Source organism: Vitis vinifera, chromosome 10 (assembly GCF_030704535.1).
Source record: "Vitis vinifera cultivar Pinot Noir 40024 chromosome 10, ASM3070453v1".
Classification (NCBI taxonomy): Eukaryota; Viridiplantae; Streptophyta; class Magnoliopsida; order Vitales; family Vitaceae; genus Vitis; species Vitis vinifera.
The window spans coordinates 16,106,929-16,129,475 of record NC_081814.1 but is presented as its reverse complement, the minus strand read 5'-3'; the positions used below and the strand labels follow the sequence as shown (position 1 = coordinate 16,129,475).

At 31.2% G+C, this 22,547-nt stretch overlaps 2 protein-coding genes across 11 annotated transcripts; one reads left to right on the top strand and one right to left on the bottom strand.

Annotated features, from left to right (window-relative positions):
- Positions 1-2,033: 2,033 nt before the first annotated feature.
- Positions 2,034-18,604, top strand: LOC100252943 (uncharacterized CRM domain-containing protein At3g25440, chloroplastic). 10 transcript variants are annotated; one of them, XR_002030950.2, is made up of 9 exons: positions 2,034-2,166; positions 2,721-3,186; positions 4,192-4,593; positions 7,204-7,358; positions 15,708-15,777; positions 15,893-16,010; positions 16,439-16,654; positions 16,758-16,853; positions 18,286-18,604. XR_002030950.2 is itself a non-coding variant. In XM_059740288.1 (4 exons), the coding sequence occupies exons 1-4, from the start codon at positions 2,159-2,161 to the stop codon at positions 7,333-7,335; spliced, it is 1,008 nt and encodes a 335-aa protein (XP_059596271.1). In that variant the 5' UTR covers positions 2,034-2,158; the 3' UTR covers positions 7,336-7,518. The 10 variants fall into 10 exon arrangements, 1 of the variants encoding a protein (XP_059596271.1); XR_002030953.2 differs by lacking the exon at positions 15,708-15,777 and adding an exon at positions 12,592-12,764; XR_002030954.2 differs by lacking the exon at positions 15,708-15,777 and having other exon boundaries at positions 7,204-7,355.
- A 2,630-nt stretch (positions 18,605-21,234) lies between these two features.
- Positions 21,235-22,209, bottom strand: LOC109123285 (uncharacterized mitochondrial protein AtMg00810). The gene has a single exon (XM_019222547.1). It carries the CDS (start codon positions 22,207-22,209, stop codon positions 21,235-21,237), a length of 975 nt encoding a protein of 324 aa, XP_019078092.1.
- Positions 22,210-22,547: the final 338 nt, after the last annotated feature.

Genomic DNA, 22,547 nt, shown 5'->3' with positions numbered 1-22,547 from the left:
ATTTATTATACACTGACTCCATTTTTATGATAGAGCATTGCTCGTTCGTGGCCCAGGTACGCATCCTTTCCCATTTCGGTCATTCTCTATGCATATTTTGATTCCCATGTGTACATGGTCAATTTGAGTATCCATTGATTTTCCCATTGATTGCCACGTCAACTTCATTTTATTAGTAGAGACCCGACTTTAAGGACTTAGAGGGGTGCTACGGTCTTTACCGTACCTTCCCAATAAGTAACTTGACCCCCGAGCTTGATCCGGTTTTTTACATACCACATTTTTCAAAATAAGGAGTCACACTTAGGGTTTTCTTTCTTATTTTGTTTACCCTTTTAAAAATAAAACAAAAATAAGTGGCGACTCCAAGTCATTATTTTAATAAATGAAATCATTTTCAAATAAAAATTGAGCTTACCATCGAGTGGAATACGCATGAGCCGAAATGCAAGGTTCACACCTATATATTAGTTTCTTATATAAAATATTGTTATATTATTAAAAAGAATGTAGGAAGGGATTCTTTGTGTATTTCTTTGTCATTAGCGTACTTTTAATTTCATTATTTGTTATTGTCTTTAATAAACATAAATTGTGGATGACATGTTTTGTGAGATTACTTTTGATTCAAGTAATAAATAAAAAAATCATTAATTATTATTCTTTTAATTCATTATTTATTATATTATTTTCCATGACAAAAAATCATGTTGTTTACCGGTTTTTATTTTTTAAATGTTAAACATGGTGTGATTTCCTTACTATGATATCTTCAATTGTATCTAAGATCTCTAAAATAGTTTTAGAATATGTTTGATTTCAGAAAATTTGAGAGAAAGAAAATAAAGAAGAAAAGTGAATAGAAATAAGGATGATAATGACACGGGGTGTTTTGGGTATTCGTCCCCCTTGTCCTTAATGAGAAAGGTTTGAAATTTAAATAAATGGGTTAGAAGTGAGTTTGAGATTTTTTTGAAAATGTTCAGATATTGCTTTGTCCATTCCTGATAATATATAAAACTAATTTTAAAAATTAATTTAATTTAATTTTTATTTCCCTATTTTTAATACAGAGTAATAATAATAATAATAATAATAATAATAATAATAATAATGATAATGATAATAAATAATTTTCAACAAAATAAGTTATAAAAATTATAATATTTTAATTATTTGTAAAAATATATTTATTTTAGTGTAATTTAAAAAGTTTTAAAATAATTTTTTTAAATTAAAAATTTTCAAAAAATAAAAGTTAAATGAGGCAAGGTCGATTAGGCATGAGAAATTCATTTGCTCGTCTCATCTCGTCCTATTTAATTTTTTTAATGGAACGGAAATAAGAATTGATTTAAGAATAGAAACTTTATAAACATTTTTTTTTTAAACTTTTTCAAAATATTATAAATGTTTAATAATTTTAACTTTGTTTCTTATTGTTAAAAGAAAAAAAAGTAAAATATATTTGGTTGTTATATACTTAGGGATAGATAAAGCAAGAAAACTTTTTATACCAATTTTTTATATTTTGGTGATTTCCAAGGCTTTTTTAATATTTATAAATGAGGTGCAAACGTTGATTGTTTTGAACGATTTTTCAAAAAAATTTCCCCGTTGTTCTTAGGAAAAAAGAAGAATTAAGATCCTATTTGATTACTGTTTTAAAAATAGTTCTAAAAAGTAATTTTTGAAAATAAAATTTTAAAATAATTCTCAAATATTTTATAAAATAAAAATTTATTTGAAAACTTTATAATAATTTTTATATCTAATATTTTATTTTTAATTATTTCACACATGTCTATATCATTATTTTTTATTTTTTATTTTAAAAATCAAATAAAATTAATTAAAAAGATATTATTTAAAAATATTGTATTTTTTACTTTTAAAAATAAAAAATAAAAAATAAATATGTCCTTTTTTTTTTCTCTAGATTCGAAAATAGTTGACAAACACGCCTTAATTTATCGAAGAGATGGACTGCTTTTGGAAAGGTTCGACATAAAGAGGATTGAGAGAGGAGAGAAGAGGCCCAACCCACGCCCCAAAACACCGAAAAAGGCCCTCAAGCCAAAAAGAGTGAAGCAGCCTTTGAAAATTGAAACACCGTAACCTTCCTCCGCGGCCTTTCTCCTCAACCTCTGTCTCCTAAATGTACAGGTACCCTCTCTCCCTCTCTTCTTTCCATGTCTCCTCCCAGATTTCTATCACTGCTTCTTCTTCTTCGTAGCCCCCCACCCCTACTTTCTTTTTTTTCTTTTAATAATTTCTCCAACTTTGCCCAGTTCGTTCCTGTGAAAATTGAACGTATTAGGATGTTTCATGATAATGGTTTTTCTTTTACATGATAATAATGGGTTGTGCTTGGATTTAGACTATAAGGGAAAAGAATTTTCGGCATTGGTAAATGGTTAGGCTTGAGATATATCTTTGTTTTTTTATTGCCATTTCATCATATTTGGAATTAAGAGTAGGTTTTTACATTGGAATTGAGATGGGATTTCAGCATAAGCCTAAATGGGTTTGGTTTCTGGTAGAAATTTTGTGAAATTGGAATCTTGTTTTCCCCACAGGACACTAATTTTTGGGATTTTTTTGTAAATGAATGATGGGTTTGTTATCATTCTACTGAAATGTTGTGGCCGTACCTTTCATAAAGCCCCTTTTTGATTTCAGAGCTCTTGGGAGATATGTGATATCTGTTGTCTATGCAGGCATTCTTTAGCTGGGTGCTGCTTTCTAGTTAAAAATGTGTCAAAACTCTCATCATTATATAAAGCCGCGACCAATTCCTCGACCTTTATGCTATCTCATGTCATGCAAATGCACCCAAGAAGCTACAAGGTAGCTGCAGGGGAGTGTGTATGGTCTCCATGCAATACTTTGTTGTGGCATGGGTCCAACATGGTTGGGTGTGGTGATGCTCTTTCAAAATGGGCACGAGCTAGGTACATGAGCAATACATCCATTGAACTGAAGCCGGACAGTGATGTTGTCAGATTTAATATTGGTGAGCTGCCTGGTAAAACTGGGACCTCAAAGAAAGGGAAGAAGAAAATGAGACGAGTTAAAATGTCTAGGAAAGCCAAATTGAATGAACTCAGGTTCTACAGACTAAAGGCAAAAAAGAAGATGACATCTCCGAATCCAGAAGTTAGGATTCGGTACAAACTTGAAAAGGTTTGTTGCCTTTTGAGTCTTTCTATTGCATTTTAAAGATTTTCACCTTTTATTCTTGTTCTTTAAATTTTATATCACAATCTTATCTAGGCAGCCTTTATACGAACATTGCAGAAGAGTTCAGACTGATACAACTATATTATCTCCAGTCATTAAGAATTGCTGACAATGCCTCAATTTACTGATTCTAATTTTAAGAGCTCTCATTTGATCCCTATATTGTTTTTGGATCATGATGGGTGACCCACATTTGTATGGGAATTCTTGCACACATCACATATATGGTAGCACCAAGGCATGCATAATCATTGCTGCAAAAGCTTGTCTATACTGTCCAACCTTTTTCAAAACTTCAGATACTGGAAAAACAGGTGGTCTGGTTTTCTCATATACCTGTTGAGGATTAAATCTAGTCTTATAGCAGATCCACTGGTTGTTTGTAATGGTGGTTTTCCTTGTAATTTCTTTACTGGGAAAAATGCAATGTTTTCTTTATGAATCTTTGATCATTGGAAAACAGAGTGGAACTGAATGAAAAAATTTAGGTTATGTTTGGTTCCTAGAAAATTTGAGGGAAAATGTGAGGAAAAGAAAATAGAGAAAATTTAGAAGGAAAGAAAAAGTGAAGGAAAATAAAAAATAGATTTAAAATCAATAAATTATTTTTATATGTTACTTTAAACTCAATTCACTTGGTTCAATTCTTTCATATAAAGATTAAATAATTTGAAAATGCATTAGTTTGTAACTACTTTTAATTATATTTTATTTTATTTGATATTTTCCTTAGTAGAACCAAACATGAGAAAATTATTTTCTTTGACATTTTTTTTTTCTTTCCTTAGTATTTGCTAGGGACCAAATATAACATTAACACATAGAATATGGGAATGTTTGTTTATCATGTGGAAAGGTCTGGGGTAATTTAGCATTTGTCTTAGAGAAGTGAAAGTTATTCTAATGCACAAACCACTAAACTTTACTAACATTTTAATCTTTCTTCAGGCTAAAAGAAAGGAAGAATGGTTGATTGAGAAGCTGAGGAAATTTGATATTCCTAAAGCCCCCACTGAAGCATATGATCCTGAAATTCTGACCGAGGAAGAGAAATTTTACCTAAAGCGTACTGGTGAGAAAAAGAAGAATTATGTTCCAGTTGGGAGGCGAGGCGTTTTTGGGGGTGTTGTTCTCAACATGCATCTCCATTGGAAGAAGCATGAGACTGTAAAGGTTATCTGCAAACCTTGCAAGGTTGGGCAGGTTTATGAATATGCTGAAGAGCTTGCCCGGCTGAGCAAAGGCATCATGATCGACATAAAGCCTAACAACACCATAATATTCTACCGAGGAAAGAACTATGTACAGCCACAAGTTATGTCACCCCCTGATACCCTTTCCAAAAGCAAGGTAATTTTAGCTTTCCTTTTGATCATACTCTGAATCCAAGTGTTTATGTTAAACAATGAAGTGGTAACAGCTGGGTTTTCCCTTTTCTTGACAAGCAAATAGTAGTAATAGTAGTAGTAGTAGTAGTAGTTTCCGCTTAGTTTACCTGCTTATATATATGAGTTTTGGACTTATAATGACATGTAGATGTTCTAATGTAGGATAACACTTAAGCACTCAGAATAATGCTTTTTACAATCATGTTCAGTGGACCAAGGTTAGAGAAATTTCAAGGTTTTGAGGTGTTGAAGTTTTTTCCTTTGATAGGTAAATCTTTGTCCCCATTGGGACTTGAACTTGTAACCTCCCACAAACCCTCCCTAATCCTTTACCACTTGAGCCAACCCTCTAGGTTTTTAAGGTGTGTGTAGTTGGAGAATGGTTTTGGAGTTTGCATGAGTTATGGACCTTATGGGTAAAAGCTGTTTAAAAACGAAGTGCCAAAACATAAGCTGTTGACATTAGTGGACAGTGACTATCATCTCTGTGGCCTTTGGTTAAAAGGCTTAAGAGGAGACAAGTTCATTTGGAAATTCAAAATCTATTCATCACAAGCCAGAGCCTTCCCATGGTCAATGACAGGTAAAAGCGTTAATGCCTATAACTTCTTACTGATGAAGAGGTCCTTTCTGACTTTTGTCCTGAGTGGTGTCTCCTTTTCTCTGACTGCAGTGAGCCAGTGGATCATCTTTCTTTCATTGCCCTATGGCATTGGAGTTATGAAATAATCTCCTTGCATTGATGGTTTTTTGTTGGGCTCCTTTTATAAGTGTTTCGGATTTGACACATTGTTTTAAGAGGTTTTAGGAGTAGTCCAAGAGGTAGAGTGATTTGGCAGGCTAGGCCTGCTACCATCTATTATTCAGTTGGAGAGGGATATAAGGATTTTTGAAGACAAGATGTTGACAGTTTCCTTGTGGGAAACTTTTTCACTTCATTTTTTCTTTTTGTGGGGGCTGGCTTCCTCAAAGTTTAGAGACATTTATGATAGAAGGCTTATGTGAGATTTATGTCAGTATGTAGAGATAGTAGGTCTTGGGCTGGGTCGTCAGCAGCCTAGGTGCTTTCTCCCCAAGATAGTTAACACTTAAATTTAATGAATGTTCTTTGGGGAGTTGGGCTAGATGGAAATTTGGGGTGTTATCTCAGAGACCACATAGAGTGTTATCCAAATGCCTTCATAGACTCTACCATAATGGTTGCTATACTATTATACAATTTGGGATTGGAATCTATATTCATTAGCATACAACACGTTGATATTGTAAACTTATTAATGCATGAAATTTCAAAAATTTCAGAAATTAAAAATGTAGAAAAATAAAATTTATTATGATGATGTAACCTCATTCATCATTTGGCATCTACATCCAGAGGGGAATTTTGAATAAAAGAAGAGGAATTTTGGAGTTGGAAGTTTTAAGAAAAGTGTGAAAATCAGATAAAGAGGTAGTGGTTCTTTATGCTGAGAGATTTCAACAGATGCTGAGATGTCTTGATGAAATCTCCAAGGTGAACATGAAACAAATGATAATTGTGTGATCCCAAAAGTTTCATCTACTTCAACTCGCATCTAATTAACTTGAATTGCTCAGGGGCAATATCCCAATATGCTATGTCCCTCGAGACTTTGAACATCATCCCATACTTTACACCTAATTCTGTTGCATATTACTGAGACTTGAAAAATCTTTATTTTTGTGGTCTGGTTATGTTTCAAGGCTTAATTTGTTGCTTTTCAATTTAATTTCTGAACAATATTCTTGGACAAAAATTTAACTACTCTTCTTTTTACTGCATTTTGGGTAATGATAGCATGTGTAATGAATGATAGATCTCAGATTTATTCTCCAAAGGTTTTGGACATATGATGACCTTAAGGTTATATTTCCATCTAAAAATGCATATTTATAGTGCTGAATGGTTCAAGCCTTTTTGACTTAATGGAAAATAAAATAAGGGTCTTATTCATATTTTAAGGCTGTTGCATTTTTGTTATCCTTATGTTGAGCCTAATATTTCTTGGATTCTTTGAGTTATATTCCAACTTATTTTGTCTGGAGCTATGTTGGAACTGGGTGTAAAATTGCATGTGTAACATTTTTCAACATATCATGGGAGATGGATGCAAATTTATTTAAGTTCTAGAAAGTAATAGAAAAAGATTATTTTGTATAAGTGGATCCTGAGGAACATTGATCATTTGAAGGATGTGAGAACCTAATATGGTGGGTTACTAAAGAAGCAGAAAGCAAGTTATTAGAAAAGAACCTTATCATTTTATTATTTTATTTGTTCTTATGGAAATTTATTTCAGTATATTTTTCTAGAAGAAAACTTGATATTTTTTCTTTGTATTTATATGTTTATTCCTATAAAAAGTTATTTAAATGCATTTTCCTTTAACTGACATGTATACTTTTTTCATTCCTTGAGACAAATCATTAACCCAAAGGTGAAACTGTTGGACCATGGCCTGTTGCTTTGTTCAGAAAATGGCTTAATTTTTTAAAATATCGTAATTATCACAGATACATGAGCTGGAAATAATTTTCATTTTCAAAATTGTAGGCTTTGGAAAAGTATAGGTATGAGCAGTCCCTGGAGCATACAAGTCAGTTTATTGAGAAATTGGAGAATGAGCTAGAAGAGTATCATAAACACCTTGCTCAGTACAGGAAACAGAAGGAAAATCAACCCTGACATTCTTTGGTTAACGCTAGGTGGTATGCAATTATTTATTATTTCTTGTTTATTATCTTTTGTACCTTTATTAAATTTTCTGCGAGAGAGGTACTAATAATTTAGTGGACATAAAATTTATATGAAATATTTATGTTCTAAATTCTACCTTTATTAAATTTTCTGCAAGAGAGGTCTGACTGATTTAATGGACTTAAAATTTTGATGAAATATTTATGTTCTCAATTCAAGTTCTTGTTTTCCTGAAGGATGCATTATGAACATTGTTAGAATGTCACTCTTTTTTTTTTGGTGATACTGTTGATCATAATAATGGCAATCAATCTTGTTGCTGTACTAGTGTCCTTTGCATAACCAGAAAGGAAAAAAAATGTGATCTCCATTTTCCTGAAATAATGAAGTTTTTTCACACAATCTAAATGCTGATGGTAGACTTTGGGTGGAACAAGTATGCTATAATGATAGCAGGGCCTTGAATTAAGGGAGTACAATGATAGGGGGTGGGGAGAGTGGTAGGGAAGGGGAGTTGTTTGGAAAATTAACAAGTTCTAGGAAAAGAAATATACTTCTAGTAGGCTACTATATGTTATAGGTTTATTTCCTTTTTGTTGTATGATTTCCTTGAGTTTTTAGGTTTTGTAAAAGGCTTTAATGTAACTCCAAGGTTTTTCTCTATTTCCTTCTCTTTCTCTTCTTGATTTTCCTTTCTTTGTTGCTAAGGTCATAGTGGGATTTTAAGAAATATGGAGCCCCTGAAAATGTCTATGTGAGATTCTTAATTGTGGGAAGTCAGCCACAGAACAGTGAGATGTCAAGAGTTCTAGGGGAGAGTAGAGCAGGGTGGGAAGTAGAGGGTTTAGAGATAGTAATAGTAGAATTAAGGAGAAGATTTTAGGACAACAAGAAATTCTTACTCTTGTTTGGAAAAAAAAAATAAAGCCTTTTTATAATTCTCTAAAATAATAACTCTCAAATTAATAATTCCATGATGAAGTGGGAACCCTCAGGAGATGATGTGTCATGAAGGCACAATGGTCCCGCCTCTCTCTCCTTCTAGTTTAGGCAAGGTTGACAAAGTGGCCTAATGTATGTCAATCTCACTCTCACTGGATGAGCCTTCATCTTTAACCACCAAAACAATACACTCAAACTAATCCCAAAGTACTTTGTGGTGGGAAGGCCAACTGCACCACCGAGATACGATAAATCCATTTCAGATTTCCCAATCCTTGCTCACTTGGGTAAACATTTTAGCATCAAAATGTTGTATCAAGGGTGACACCTTCAAAGGGATATAGGAGATTATTTAGTTCATGACCATTTTGAAGAAAACATTAATTTTTTTTTTTTCCTATAATGGAGCTAACATGTTATAAGTTGAATACGTGACATGAAATGATTGAGCCAGATTGAGAAATCAACATTTTGTCCCTTATGTGAGTGGGGTTCCATAATGGTAAGAGTGTGCTTGCACACTTTTAGAAGTCATGCTGCATTTTGGAACTCATAAGTTATCCTCAATCAGAGAATAATCTCATAGGTGCATGATAGTACTATGTGCTTTATCACACGATATCAACTTGAAGAGATAATGCTTCTCATAACATTTGGGCCAACCATAAAAAGGAAAAAGACCTAACTCAGAAATTCACCATTTTTATCATTTTTGTTGTTTTTGCTCCAAAGTGCATGTACTAAGTTCAATTCCAGAAGTAAGTTTTGTTTTCTTTTATACATACTTATTTTAAATATTTGTCCTAAACATCATAAGCGAACCAAATCCTCCTAATTGTGCAACAATGGAGACTTGAAGCTCCTTGTATTCATGTGAATGGGGCCTTAATAAAACAATTTATTAACATGCTATTGAAAAATATTGACATAATTAATTTGGTGGACAGAATACTAAAATAAACAAGTAATAAATTATAAGAATTATTTAAGATATGTTTATAATTATTTTTATTGTTGTTGTTGTTGTTGTTATTATTATTATTATTATTATTATTATTGTTATTGTTATTGTTATTGTTATTTTACAATAAAACCTTGATAAATGAATGTTTGATAAATTAGTAACCTTGCTTAAATAGTAAAATCTTTTGGTCCTAACTTGAGCTAGTTTACTAAATTAATAACTTCGCTAAATGCATAAGATAATAATATTTTTAGAGATCCTTATGGGCCTAAGAAAATATACATTAATTGTTGATGAAATACATAATATAGCAAATAGAATTTCATAATAAGTTCTATAATATAGTATTGAGTAATTTTTTATCATTTCTATTTTTCTCGATTCACTCCTCGGACTCATCACATATTTGAAACTTCTTAATCTTTTAGGGCATTAAGGTTTGATGCCATATCTCTTCTTTTTTAGGAGTCTTTTTAGTTTTGCAATCAATAACCATCTTTTATTTTTTTAGCATCTCTTAGTTCTATGTATTAACTTTCTACTGCATTCATTGTTTTTAGATTTAATAGTTATACATGTACAAGTATTCTATAGTAGAAATATAATACTCTTTTTAAATTAATAAATATTCATTTATCGATAAATTAATAAGTTATTCATTTATTAATAAATCAATAATCCCATTAAGATAATAATTTCTCTTGGTCCCAAAAGTATTATTTTATAGGGGTTTTACTGTATCTCTTAGAACATGAAGTTATAAATATACTACAATAAAAAACAAATTGTTTAGTACAAGCAAGGACGAAAATATTAGGATATATTAGTGATATATCGCCGATATATAGGTAAGATATATCAATTGACGGGAATATCGGATTTTATTGGAAAAAATCACTGATATATTGACGATATATTGGTGATTTCCGATAAATTAGTGACACAAGCAAAAAATCAGCCTTGGATGGAAAAAATCGTCGAAATTTTGGTGACATATCGGTAAAAAATTGGTAATGTCTAATGCCCAAACTTTTTAAATTTGTCCAATAGACTGTGTTGGATTAACCCAACTAACCTATACATGACTTTTTAATCTTCTCTAATGGGCCAAAAGATGGATGAAGCCTAATGACTTAGTAGATGTAAATTTTTAACTTTAGTACAATGGGCCACAGGCAGACGTAGGCCCAACTTGCCTATCTATTGTGGTTAGGTGCTATATAAGGCAACACCTTCAATAAAGGCTATATAGCTTTACAATCTCTCAAAGTTTTGATGTGAGATTGTGCTCTTATTTACACAAATGAAGAAATCTCATACAAGACAAGGACTCAAACTTAGGTACTTAGGTTTAAAACAAATGGTTTCTACTATTAAACCAACTTATTTTATGGTATGTATGTGCTTAGAATTGTTTATATATATGATTATTATACGTATATTTTTATTTATTGTAATATTTTTAATAAATTAATTAAAATAAAATGATTATAAATAAGTTAATTTTAATTATTGTATAATCTATTTTGTATATTAATTAAATATAAGACAAATATAAAATCATAAATAAAATTATCAATATTTTTAAATAAAAATATTTTGTGTAAAAATGTCCACTGATATTTCCCCGATATATCCGTAAAATCAAAGTACCGATATATTCGTGATTACCGATATTTTCATCATTAAATGCAAGGATGATATAATTAATTTATTTTTTGGGATCTACAATAAATTTACTTTTTATTGTAGATATTATTTTTAATATGGTAATACTATGAGTAATAAATAATTTTTTTCTCTTTCAAATTATTTAATTTCATTATTATTATTTATCATATTAATATATACAAAAAAAAAATGAAACAATATATAAGGTTTTATTTTCACTTTAATTTTTATTACAAAATTGCATTGACCTTTTTTTTGGAGGAAAACCTTAAAATTCTTTGATCAAACTCTAAGAAGAATTGCAAATTAATTAATTAATTTATTAATTATCGTTTTAACTTGGAATTTTGTGTTGAAGTATGCTCATTTTTTATTACTAGTATTTCTTTTCTTATTGCTTATTTATTTATTTATTTATTTATTTATTTATAATTTTCTTTTATAAAAGTAGATGTATATATGTTTAATGACAAAATACTGTATTAATTAACTTGGATGACTTAATCCCCTAACTCCATTAATTATTTTATTTTATTTTTTTTGTTTTTATTTAAGACAAAGGTAAGAAAATGAAATACTTCCTATTTCACCATGAAAGACTCTTTTGTAGGGAGAAAACAGAAAAAGGTTTAGCATTTAGCGAGTGGTTCCTCTATGCATTTTTTGGACATTGTGGAAGAAGAGAAATCGAAGTGTTTGGAAACGAGCGGTCTGTACAAAAATTGAAATAGTTGTTTCTAAGTAACCTATTAGCTTGGGTTAGGATACATATAAAAGAAGGTTCAATTTTTTTTATTGATTTTGTGGATTGGCTAGGATCTCATTGAGAGAGAGAGTTGTTTTTGGTTCTCTTTTTTGTGACTTTACTACTTGTTTCCCATTGCGTACGACCTTTCTTGTACATCTTTCTTTTTTGTTTATAATAAATTTTTGTTGCCTATAAAAAAAATCTTTCATGTGAAGTAGTCTTTGATTGATTTTGTAAATTGGTTGGGATCTCATTAGAGAGAGAGAGAGAGAGTTGTTTTTTGCTTCTCTTTTTTGTGGCTTTGCCATTTTGTGCTTTTTGTGTATGACCAATGGTATACGTCTTTCCTTTTTGTATATATACAATTTTTAGTGCCTATCAAAAGAAAAAAAAAAAAAAAAATCATTCACTTGAAGCAGTTTTACTTCTTCTTTATTTTTATTTTTTACCTATCTTTGTAAATCTCTCTCTCTCTCTCTCTCTCTCTCTCTCTCTCTCTCTATATATATATATATATATATATATGTATGTATGTTATTATATTATTATATCATAATATAATGTATATATTATATGTTCATGTTAAAGGAGTAGTGCCTCAAGTTCTAAGTCACTAGTAATGGAAAAACACATCTAGACTTCATGACCACTTCTACAAGTTTAATCTCTAATATTCATTTAAGACCACCAGAAGGTCATGGAAGTACATGTTGATGCATGGGAATGCTAACTTGAGATAAGAGTTCAAATACCCAGAGAAGATGTTACAAGTGGACAAAGAAGATATACTTATTTCCTACTTGTATCCTGTTGGAGTTGCTTAGCACCTTATAAGTTTGTGAACTCTAGGTGGAACCCTATTACTTACATTGCTGCATGGTCTGAACTCACGCCTACCTTGGAATATGTTGGCATACAGATGGGATATTTAATACTCTATGGAAAGTGGAGCATGTTGACACTTTTTTGAAGTGGGCCTTGGTTAAATCCAAGAAGTTGAAATCTCAGTTCACTGAGCTCTTCCAGCAAAGTGTGAGGAGGAAATAGGCATGTCCCTTCTATCTAACATGGAACTTGTGACATCTTCTATAGGTATGTGAACTTCCATCTCAGGCATAGCATCCCTGTCCACATGCAACAACATATATTTCCTAGACTTAGTAGCGGTCGTGAACAGATAGTGGGCAATTAATTGCCATAAGTAATTATTAAGTATGGGTGTATTTTTCCATGTTTCATGATTTGGAAGCTCCAATAACGTGAACAATAGGTTTTCTTGACATGATAAGACAAGAAACCTAAAGTTAATAAAATAAAATTATAAAAAAAGACATGTTCAATCTTTGTAAATGTAGGAAAAAATAACAATTAAAACTATGTCAAGTGAACGATGAATTGAACTTTTGCAATATCATGTTTAAGCGAGGGAGACCTACTGTTTTAATTAAGGTCTGGTCTTTCTATAAGACCTAAGGAGAATTGTTCCACTTTTTCATGGTGGGACAATTACTAATTTTTTTTCTCCTTTACCTTTTGTATTAAACAAAAATAAATTAAATGAAATGAGAGGATCAAGTTATTCCCTCCTAGCTTATATAGTGATACAATATGTGTCATTAAAATCATATGTATTTTCTTTTGCAAAAGAAAAGTAAAGATAAATATAATAATTAACAAAGATAATAATATAAAAATTTGAACATAGTTCAACACAAGGATAAAAATATTGGTAATCACAGATATATCAGTACTTGGATTTTATGAATATATCGGATATATCAAGGAAATACTGGTGGATATTTTGACACAAAACTTTTATTTAAAAATATTGATAATTTCATTTATGATTTTATATTTGTCTTATATTTAATTAGTATACAAAATAGATTATAAGATAATGAAAATTAACTTGTTTATAATAATTTTATTTTAATTAATTTATAAAATATATTATAATATATAAAAATACATGTATAATAATCATATATATAAACAATTCTAAGCACATATATACCATAAAATAAGTTTGGCTTAATGGCAAAAGCTATCTATTTTAAAAATAAGCACCTAAATTCGAGTTCTTATCTTGTATGAGATTTTTTCATTTTGTGTAAATAAGAGCACAATCCCACATTGAAACTTTGAGAGATTGCAAAACTTTATAGTCTCTATTTGTGCTACCTTATACAACACCTAACCACAATATATGGGCGGGTTGGGCCTAAGTCTGCCTTTGGCCTATTGTACTAAAGTTAAAAATTTACATTTATTAAGTCGTTGGGCTTCATCCATCTTTTGGCCCATTAGAGAAAATTAAAAAGTCATCATGTATTGGCTAGTTGGGTTGATCCAACATTGGACCATTGGACAAAATTAAAAAGTTTGGGCATTAGACATCACCGATTTTTCACCAATATATCGCCGAAATTTCAGCGATTTTTTTCATCTAGGGTCAATTTTTGCTTATATCGCTGATTTATTGGAAATCATAGATATATAGGTGATTTTTTTCAATAAAATCTTATATTTCCGTCAGTCGATATATCTTACTTGTATATCAGATCCATCTTCTCCAATATAATATATATCGGGGATATATCACCAATATATTCGTCCTTGGTTCAACATAAAATTAAAGATAAAATAATAATAAATTACTGACGAAATTAACTTACAATTGTACTTAGAGTTTGCTCAAAGAATTTTGAGGTTTTCCTCCATGAAGAGTTCATCGCAATTTTGTTACAGACATTTAAATGAAAATATATCTTTATATGTTATTTCCTATTCTCCTGTGTTACATATATTAGTATGGTAAAAAATAATTAACAACAGTCTATCAAAAAATAATAATAATAATAATTAACAAAAAAAAAGTAATTAAATAAAATTAAATGTAAAGGGAAAAAAAAAATTATTGATTATCACAAGGGATTGCGGTATTGAAAATAGTTACCAAATAAATAAACAAGGGGATTATTCAAAATAAAATAATTTTTAAGAAAAATAAAATTTGGCAAAAGAGGCCACCTTGAAGTGTAAGGTAGCAACATGTCCAAGTTGGTAGGTGGCTTGGGCTTGCCCTTTGTGTTCTCAATTGCAGAAGGGGTCACCTCGTATTGTGATGTGGCCTCCTCTTCCCAAAAAGAAGAAAAGAAAAAGTGAAGAGATGGAAAAAGGGAAAGTGAAGACCACCTTGCAGACTAATACCCTTGCCATGGAGTAAATGCATGAAAGAAAAAATGATTATTTATTTATCTTATATTTTTATTGTTTATTATTTCTTATTATTTTATGAATTATGCGTATTAGTAGCAATATTTTTTACATGTTAAGAAATAGTTTTGTCAAGGCCTTATCCACATGACCTTTATGTCTCCCTTGCCTCCCTATGAGGAGGGAGGATGTGTCTCACTTGTCATGTTTGCGAAAAAAAATTTAAAATAGTGATTCATAAAGGAAAAGAAAACTTACTTTGTTTATTGACGTCTACTTCCCAGCAAAAGGGATAGAAACTGTGAATCTGTGAGTTAGTTTTTTGTTTTCTTTTTATAATAGACTCAAATGCCATGACAAGAATTTGTTAGTTTGGAGGTATATGTTGTCATTCATGTGCATGTAGGATGATTCTCTATTTGAGAATAAATCATTACTTTCAAAATGAAACATGATTTCAAAAGGGTGTTCAGGCATGCTCCACCATGAGGAACCCCTCTCATGCATACGTGGCCTAAATGTTAATATCTTATTTTGAAAGTTCATGTCAATCAATCATTACATGCCCCACATGTTCAACTTGTGACATGTGAGCTTCTTCATGACACAATCAATTACAATGTCCCACTTGTCTTGGGAGTTATATTTTCAAGATAGTTTTGCACTAGGATGACACCTAATGAACCCTGCCTTGGGGCTCCAAGGATAGGTCCATTTTCTCTTCTGTACATGCATTCTGCACATCTCTCCCTATGCCCTAGTGCTATAACATTTGAATAAGAATGCCTATCTCTAAGTACATCCTTGGGTCATTTGTAGGCCCATGGAATATGGATGCTTGCCTATAGCAATTGTTGAGGAGATTTTCTTACTCTACCTCTTGGTGAAGGTGATACCATACACAGTTGAAATGAATGGTTGTTTCTTTCCCGTCATGGGAATGAATGTTCTTTCCAAAATGGTTGTAGCTAGCTGCCTGATGCTAAATTTCTTGCTTGGGTCAGGAGCAGGGCTTTGAGGGTCCAAAATAGACTTGGTGGTGGAGTTGGTCTTTCTCCACTGAACACTTCGTGATTGGTTTGAGAATCTTGGTTTGGTGGCTAGAGCTGAAGGCTCATCAAGGTGAGATTAACATGTATCGTGCATGCTTCCACCAGAATGAGAGGGAAAGAGAAGAAATTGTATCTTTATGACACATTGCATCTCCAAAGTCTTCCACAACATTATGGAATAATTAACATGGGAGTTACTATTCAGAAGCACTATAAAAAGGCCTCCATTTCTAACCAAACAAGAGAAGAAGAAATTCCTGCTCTCCTAATCTATGTCAATAAGGCGTTGTTATCAGATTTTAATTAAGAGTTTACCCCCTTTAATGTGTAGCTCATTGCATCCTGCATATACATCCATTATTCCCATAGAAGAAATCTAGGTTCCCTATACAACATAATCTAGGAGCATCACATGCTGAAATGCAAGTAATTCTTATGGATTCACTTCTATTGTCATTCACATATTTTGATCATACAATTTCTTTTTGTTTTTCTCAGTTTAAGATCTCTCATCATTGTTGGATGCAACTCTTCATCAGAGGCAATGTGTGTTTGTATTCCCATAAGCTGGATTTTCCTAAGGTCACCAGATTATTCATTTTCCATCACCTTTGATCATTGAAGGGGGAATCAAAGCTGATCAATAATGTATATTTACTCTTTGTTTTGTGTTGCTGTACGGCAAGAAGGCTTGAATTAAACGTCAACCATCTTGTGAGTAGTAGCCCTGCAATGTCTGCTTTTAATATTTTATTATTTTCTCCTCACTGCTGACTATGATCATGAACCATGAAAAACAAACTTTTTTTATTTCCAGGATTCAAAATTTGTTTTTACTTCAGATTTTGGCAGCCATTCAAATTTTGAAGAAAAAGGACATTGTATTGATGGGGAGGCAGCCTACTGAATCATGGTTAGTTATTCTCTTTTGGAAACTTAAGGTGAAACAAACTCCTATTTAGAAAGAAAAAAGGTTGGATACCTTGTGTTCTAGGGGAAAAAATTAATCATTATAATTTATGATCACACTGCTGCAATTGAGTACTGGATGGGGGTTGTTGGGTGGTGGGAAGTTGGTCATGTTCTGGTCTTTGGATTTACTTCATTGCAGCTATTGATCTCTCAAAAATCTACCGATAAGTGATGAGTAATAACATCATGATGCATGTTGTATGATTTTATTATAGACACAGGAAAAGTATGGGAGGATATCTCTTTTGATTTTCTCGATATATTCTCTTTCAAAATGAAGTCATGGACAATGGGAGTAATCATATATAAAATGATACCATAATTTTCTGAGTAGCATAAACTCTTCATGTCCTTGTTGGGCACATTTTATCACTTTACGCACCTATGGAATACACTGCAAATGTATAAATTATTTTAAAATATACTTTTTTGATATTGGACATTACTAATATGCAGGGATAAACTTTTTGATATTGAGGTCAACTGATATGTGGGAACACTGGAGAAGAATTTGGGAGAAAACTTTCTTAATTTCAGATCAAGTGATCTGTTGCTTTGGGTTACACAAGGGCATTATAACATTGCGATGCCTTCAATGGTTCGTAAATTTTTGAGAACCTATGGGTGAGTTTACCACTTGAAGGCAACCCCATACTACTAGAAATATAGTTGGCTTACTAACTTCAGGCTTGGGATGGGAATGCCATTCCAGCATTCCTCATCATAAAATTGTAATTACCATTACATGAGAGAAGACCAGAGAAGATAAAAACCCTAGCATGAGAATCAGATCAGGTGGATTATAATGTGTTTTATTTTTGTTCTTCATTTCGATGGATTGATTCTATGTTCTTGTACCCAAATTAATGCAAGAATAGTCTTTTGTAAAATTTCTCAGATTCGTATAGGGATTTGGATTTTCTTCCACTCAAGTTTCAGATTTTTTTTTTTTTCCTGGTATTTTGGTACTTGCATTTTTGGGTTTAGTTTGTTGATTTCGGGATTTAGCGGGATTGGGTAGGAGGGAGAGAGGGTCTGCTACCTGCCTTGGCATGACCCCCACCTGGTGCCTACACGACCAGCCTTTACTAGGGGAGTAGTACATGGTTCACTTGGATGCTAGACCTCAAAACAAAATATGTAGCCAAGGTCCAAGAAAACTGAAGTGAATTCTAGTTGATTTTTTTGGTGCTTTGGAGGTGGAAAAAGACATGATGTGGTTCATATTAACATGGAGTCCATGTGCATTATGGGACAAATACGATGCCAATGAATTTTGGTTTAATCAAACAACTCATCTTACTAACTTTGTGATATTATGATGTGGTTTTCTTGATCATTAATTAACATATGGAATGTCATCTTGCATGCAGGGGACAGCCTACAAGTTTGCTTCTTCCATTTGTTGCTGCCTGGATGGAGAGCAGAGTTTGGTTGATGGTTGGTATGTAGCTGTTTTATCCAAAATGGGCTACAAGGTGGGGATAGAGTGGAACATCCTTGTATTTCTTTTTCCTCCATTGCTTTAGCTCCACACAGTTGTAGGCTTGTAGCTTGGCCTTCAATAAAGAGAGGTTACTGACTCGCTATGGAAGGGTTTTCATTCCATCCTCTGCCTGATTACTTCTGTGGAAACCACTGGAGTTGTATCCTTTTCCAAATATAATACTATAATCGATCACTTTGGGCTGATGATTTATTTATTTATTTTATTTTTAAAGAATATATAATAATGGAATTATGTACAACTTAATGCTCTATTTGGACACCAATTTAAGAATATTTCTAGACACCTCCATACTTATCTTAGGCCTAGGGAGAGGACATTTTGACCCTCTAATCATTTTTATACTAAATTGTAATCTTTTGGAACTCGAACTCATGACCCTTCACTTTATCATCATTTTTTTTAAGAGACTTTCACCATATCTTCTATAAATCAGTTGATGTTTAAAGGGGAATAACAAACTTTTAATTAGTTCAACATTATTTCTATCTTTATACTAATCTCAAATTACAATAATTTTTCATACTCTTATCAATAAACGAGTAAAAACTTAGGGAAAAAAAATTAAAGTTTCAAAACAAACTTTATAAATTATCAATACTTCTTTGCATGAAAAAATGATATTTAAAAAATGAAAAATAAAAAGTTTTAAAAAATTACATAATTATTTAGATTGACATATAATAGAAACCAAAACTTTTGTTAAATGAATCTTTGAAAGAAAATATAATAGTTATGTAAATGAAAAAATTAAAAGAAAAAAAGAAAAAGAAAATGTCTATGTTAAAGCTAAGAATCTATTTTTTTTTATTATCTTAATTTTATTTTATTTAATTCATTATATTTTTAATTAATAAGTAATTTTTTTCCATAAAAATTTTAAAATAAAATTCGGACTTCAAAATTTATATACTTTTATTAAATTTTTAAAAATTTATTTATATATTCAAAATTATAATTGTTAAAGTCTTATAAAAATATCAAATGACCTTTTTTTTTCACTTTTTATCAACATCAAACTTTTTTATGTTTTAAGAAAAAAGACTATTTTTTATAATAAATGACTATTTTGTATAATATTTTTATAAATTCTTAAATATAAAATATTAATTATTTAATAGTTCTATCTAATATTTAATTTATTATATAAAAAGTGGTGCATATATAATTAAAATAAAAAATAATTTTCTACCTCAAATTAGATTGTGAAAAAAAATTTGAACAAAAATTGAAATTTGTAAGTCATTCCTTACATTTTTTTGTTATAAATAATTTCATACTAAAAAGTAAAATTCGTAGCAAAATGACACATACAATGAGAAAATTATTTTTACCATAGTTTTAAAAACGAAATGTAAATTCATTACTAAAAGTGATATTTTTTCACAAATAATTTTGAGGCAAAAAGATGAATTATTCCTGCCATATTTTTAGCAATAAAAAGTAATTTCGTAGCAACAAGTAATGTTTTACCATGAATAATTTTGTGGAAGAAAGATGAGTTCATAGTAAAATATCATACATTCGGTAAGAATTATTCAAGTCATATTTTTAGCAACGAAAATGAAATCTATGGCTAAAAGCGGCATTTTGCCACAAAATTTAGTTTATGGCAAAAAAATTCATGGCCAAAAGCGATATTTTTTGTAGTGAATCCGGGTATTTTAAATCATATGGAATTTTTTAGTTTGAAAATTTTCTAACGAAACGAGGATTGAAAAGTAAGAAAGATACAATTAAGAAACATTTGTTAAATTTGGATTGAAAAAATCAAAGAATTTTAGTGATCAAATGAATGAGTTGAATGAATGGCATATCAACCTTACTACAAAAAGTTTATTAGGAAGTTAGATAAACTTTACTTATTGTTAGAATTAATAATTTTGATTTTGGAGAATTAATTATGTTATAAAAATATAAGTATATAGTTTAGTGTTATTAAAAGTTAAATCTTATTGAAAAATGAGAAATTTAATTAAAAAATTTTAAAATGTAATAGTTTGAAACACAAACAAAGAATAAAAGTAATAAATAAAAATAAAAATAAAAATAAAGAAAAAGGAAACAAATATATATAAAAAATAAAAAAACAAAAGTTAAAAAATATATAAGTGGGAGTCGTTGTACATGAAAAGAATAAAGGAAAACAAAAAAGAAAAAAATAGATGTGGACGCTAGATGGAGCATGGTGAGAAAAAACAAATGGACAAAAAAAAAAAAACCAAGAGTTATAGGTCTACTAGGAAAAGTGAACCCTACATGCGCTAAACATGATTCATTTCACATCAAATTTTAGAATGATATTCTATTTAGCGCAAAGAACGTAGCTATGGAGTTTAATTTCAAAGTTAATAAATCAACTTATATTATTTGTGATGCTTGGATGTGATATCATAAATAAGTGTTTTTTTAAATTTTATTTCCCTTATGATTTTATGAATTTTTTTGTTGATGTTAATGAAAATAATGCTGGTAGGAAAAAAAAATGATCATTGGTTGATAATTTAATTCATGAGAATTGAAGAAAAAATTTATTTGTATTGAATGTTGAGACTATTAGACTATTTTTGAAATATAAAAATTGAAGCAAATATTCTTCTTTTTTCTGTGTTAAAACTGAATACAAAGTGACCTATATATATACAAGTGAGATTCCTAATCTAAGCCATATAATATGCACAATCACTATCTCTAAGGAAACAATAACTAATTAGGAGAGATTCTCTCATCCATAAAAATAGAAAATATCCTAACACAATCCCTCTAATCTTGGCACTTAATTACAAATCATAATCCCATATTTCCACACTCCCCCTCAAGTTGGGTAGTAGATGTCTAGCATTCCCAACTTGCTTTTCATGTTTTCGTAGGTGGCCTTTGGAAGTGCCCTTGTTAGAATGTCTGTTGTTTGACGACTTGAAGGAATATACATAAGTCTGATTGTTCCCCCTTCAAGTTTCTCCTTGATGAAGTGACGGTCTATCTCCACGTGCTTGGTTCTGTCGTGTTGAACTGGATTCTTTGCAATACTTATGGTAGCCTTGTTATCACACAAAACTGTCATAGTGGAGTTTGATATAATTCCAAGTTCCTTGAGTTTTCTTTGGAGCCACATTCCTTCACATATCCCATGAGCCATTGCCCTGAATTCTGCCTCTACACTGCTTCTCGCCACTACAGACTGCTTCTTGCTTCTCCAAGTCACCAAGTTTCCCCACACATAGGAACAATACCCAGTAGTCGACCTCCGATATGTCAAGGATCCTGCCCAATCAGCTTCTGTGAATATCTCAACTTCCCTACTTGAGGTTTTCTTGAAGTGGAGTCCTCTACCCGGGCTCTTTTTAAGGTACTGTAAAATTCTGTATACGGCTTTCATGTGTCTTTCAGTGGGATTGTTCATGTAGCGGCTTACCATGCTCACAGCGAAACCAATATCGGGCCTTGTGTGAGTTAAGTAGATCAACTTTCCTACTAACCTCTGGTACGTGTCTCTATCATTTGGATGACTGACATTATCTTTATCAATCTTACCAACGGGATCCATAGGCGTGTCCACTGGCTTACAACCTAGCATCCCAGTCTCTTGAAATAGATCAAGGACATACTTCCTTTGCGTGACCACAATTCCCTCCTTAGTTCTACCAACTTCCATGCCAAGAAAGTATATGAGTTGTCCAAGATCTTTAATTTCAAATTCTCTTGCTAGCAGCTTCTTGAGATTCCCTATCCCTTCTTCATTGTCTTCGGTAATTATAATATCATCAATATAGACAATGAACAGAGTCATTTCACCTTCCTTAGAGTGCTTCATAAACAGTGTGTGATCTTCTTGACATTGGATGAACCCATGTTTTTTCACAACTCTAGTCAGTCGATGAAACCAGGCCCTAGGTGACTGTTTTAGACCGTATAGGGACTTTCTCAGTTTACACATTTTTCCTGAATTTTTCCAGGAGTTTCCATACTAGGTGGAATCTTCATGTAGACTTCCTTTTCTAGTTCTCCATTGAGAAATGCATTTTTGACATCAAGTTGGTGCAAATTCCAGTCCAAATTTACTGCAACTAAAAATAACACTCTGATGGAGTTGAGCTTTGCTATTGGTGCAAATGTTTCTTCATAATC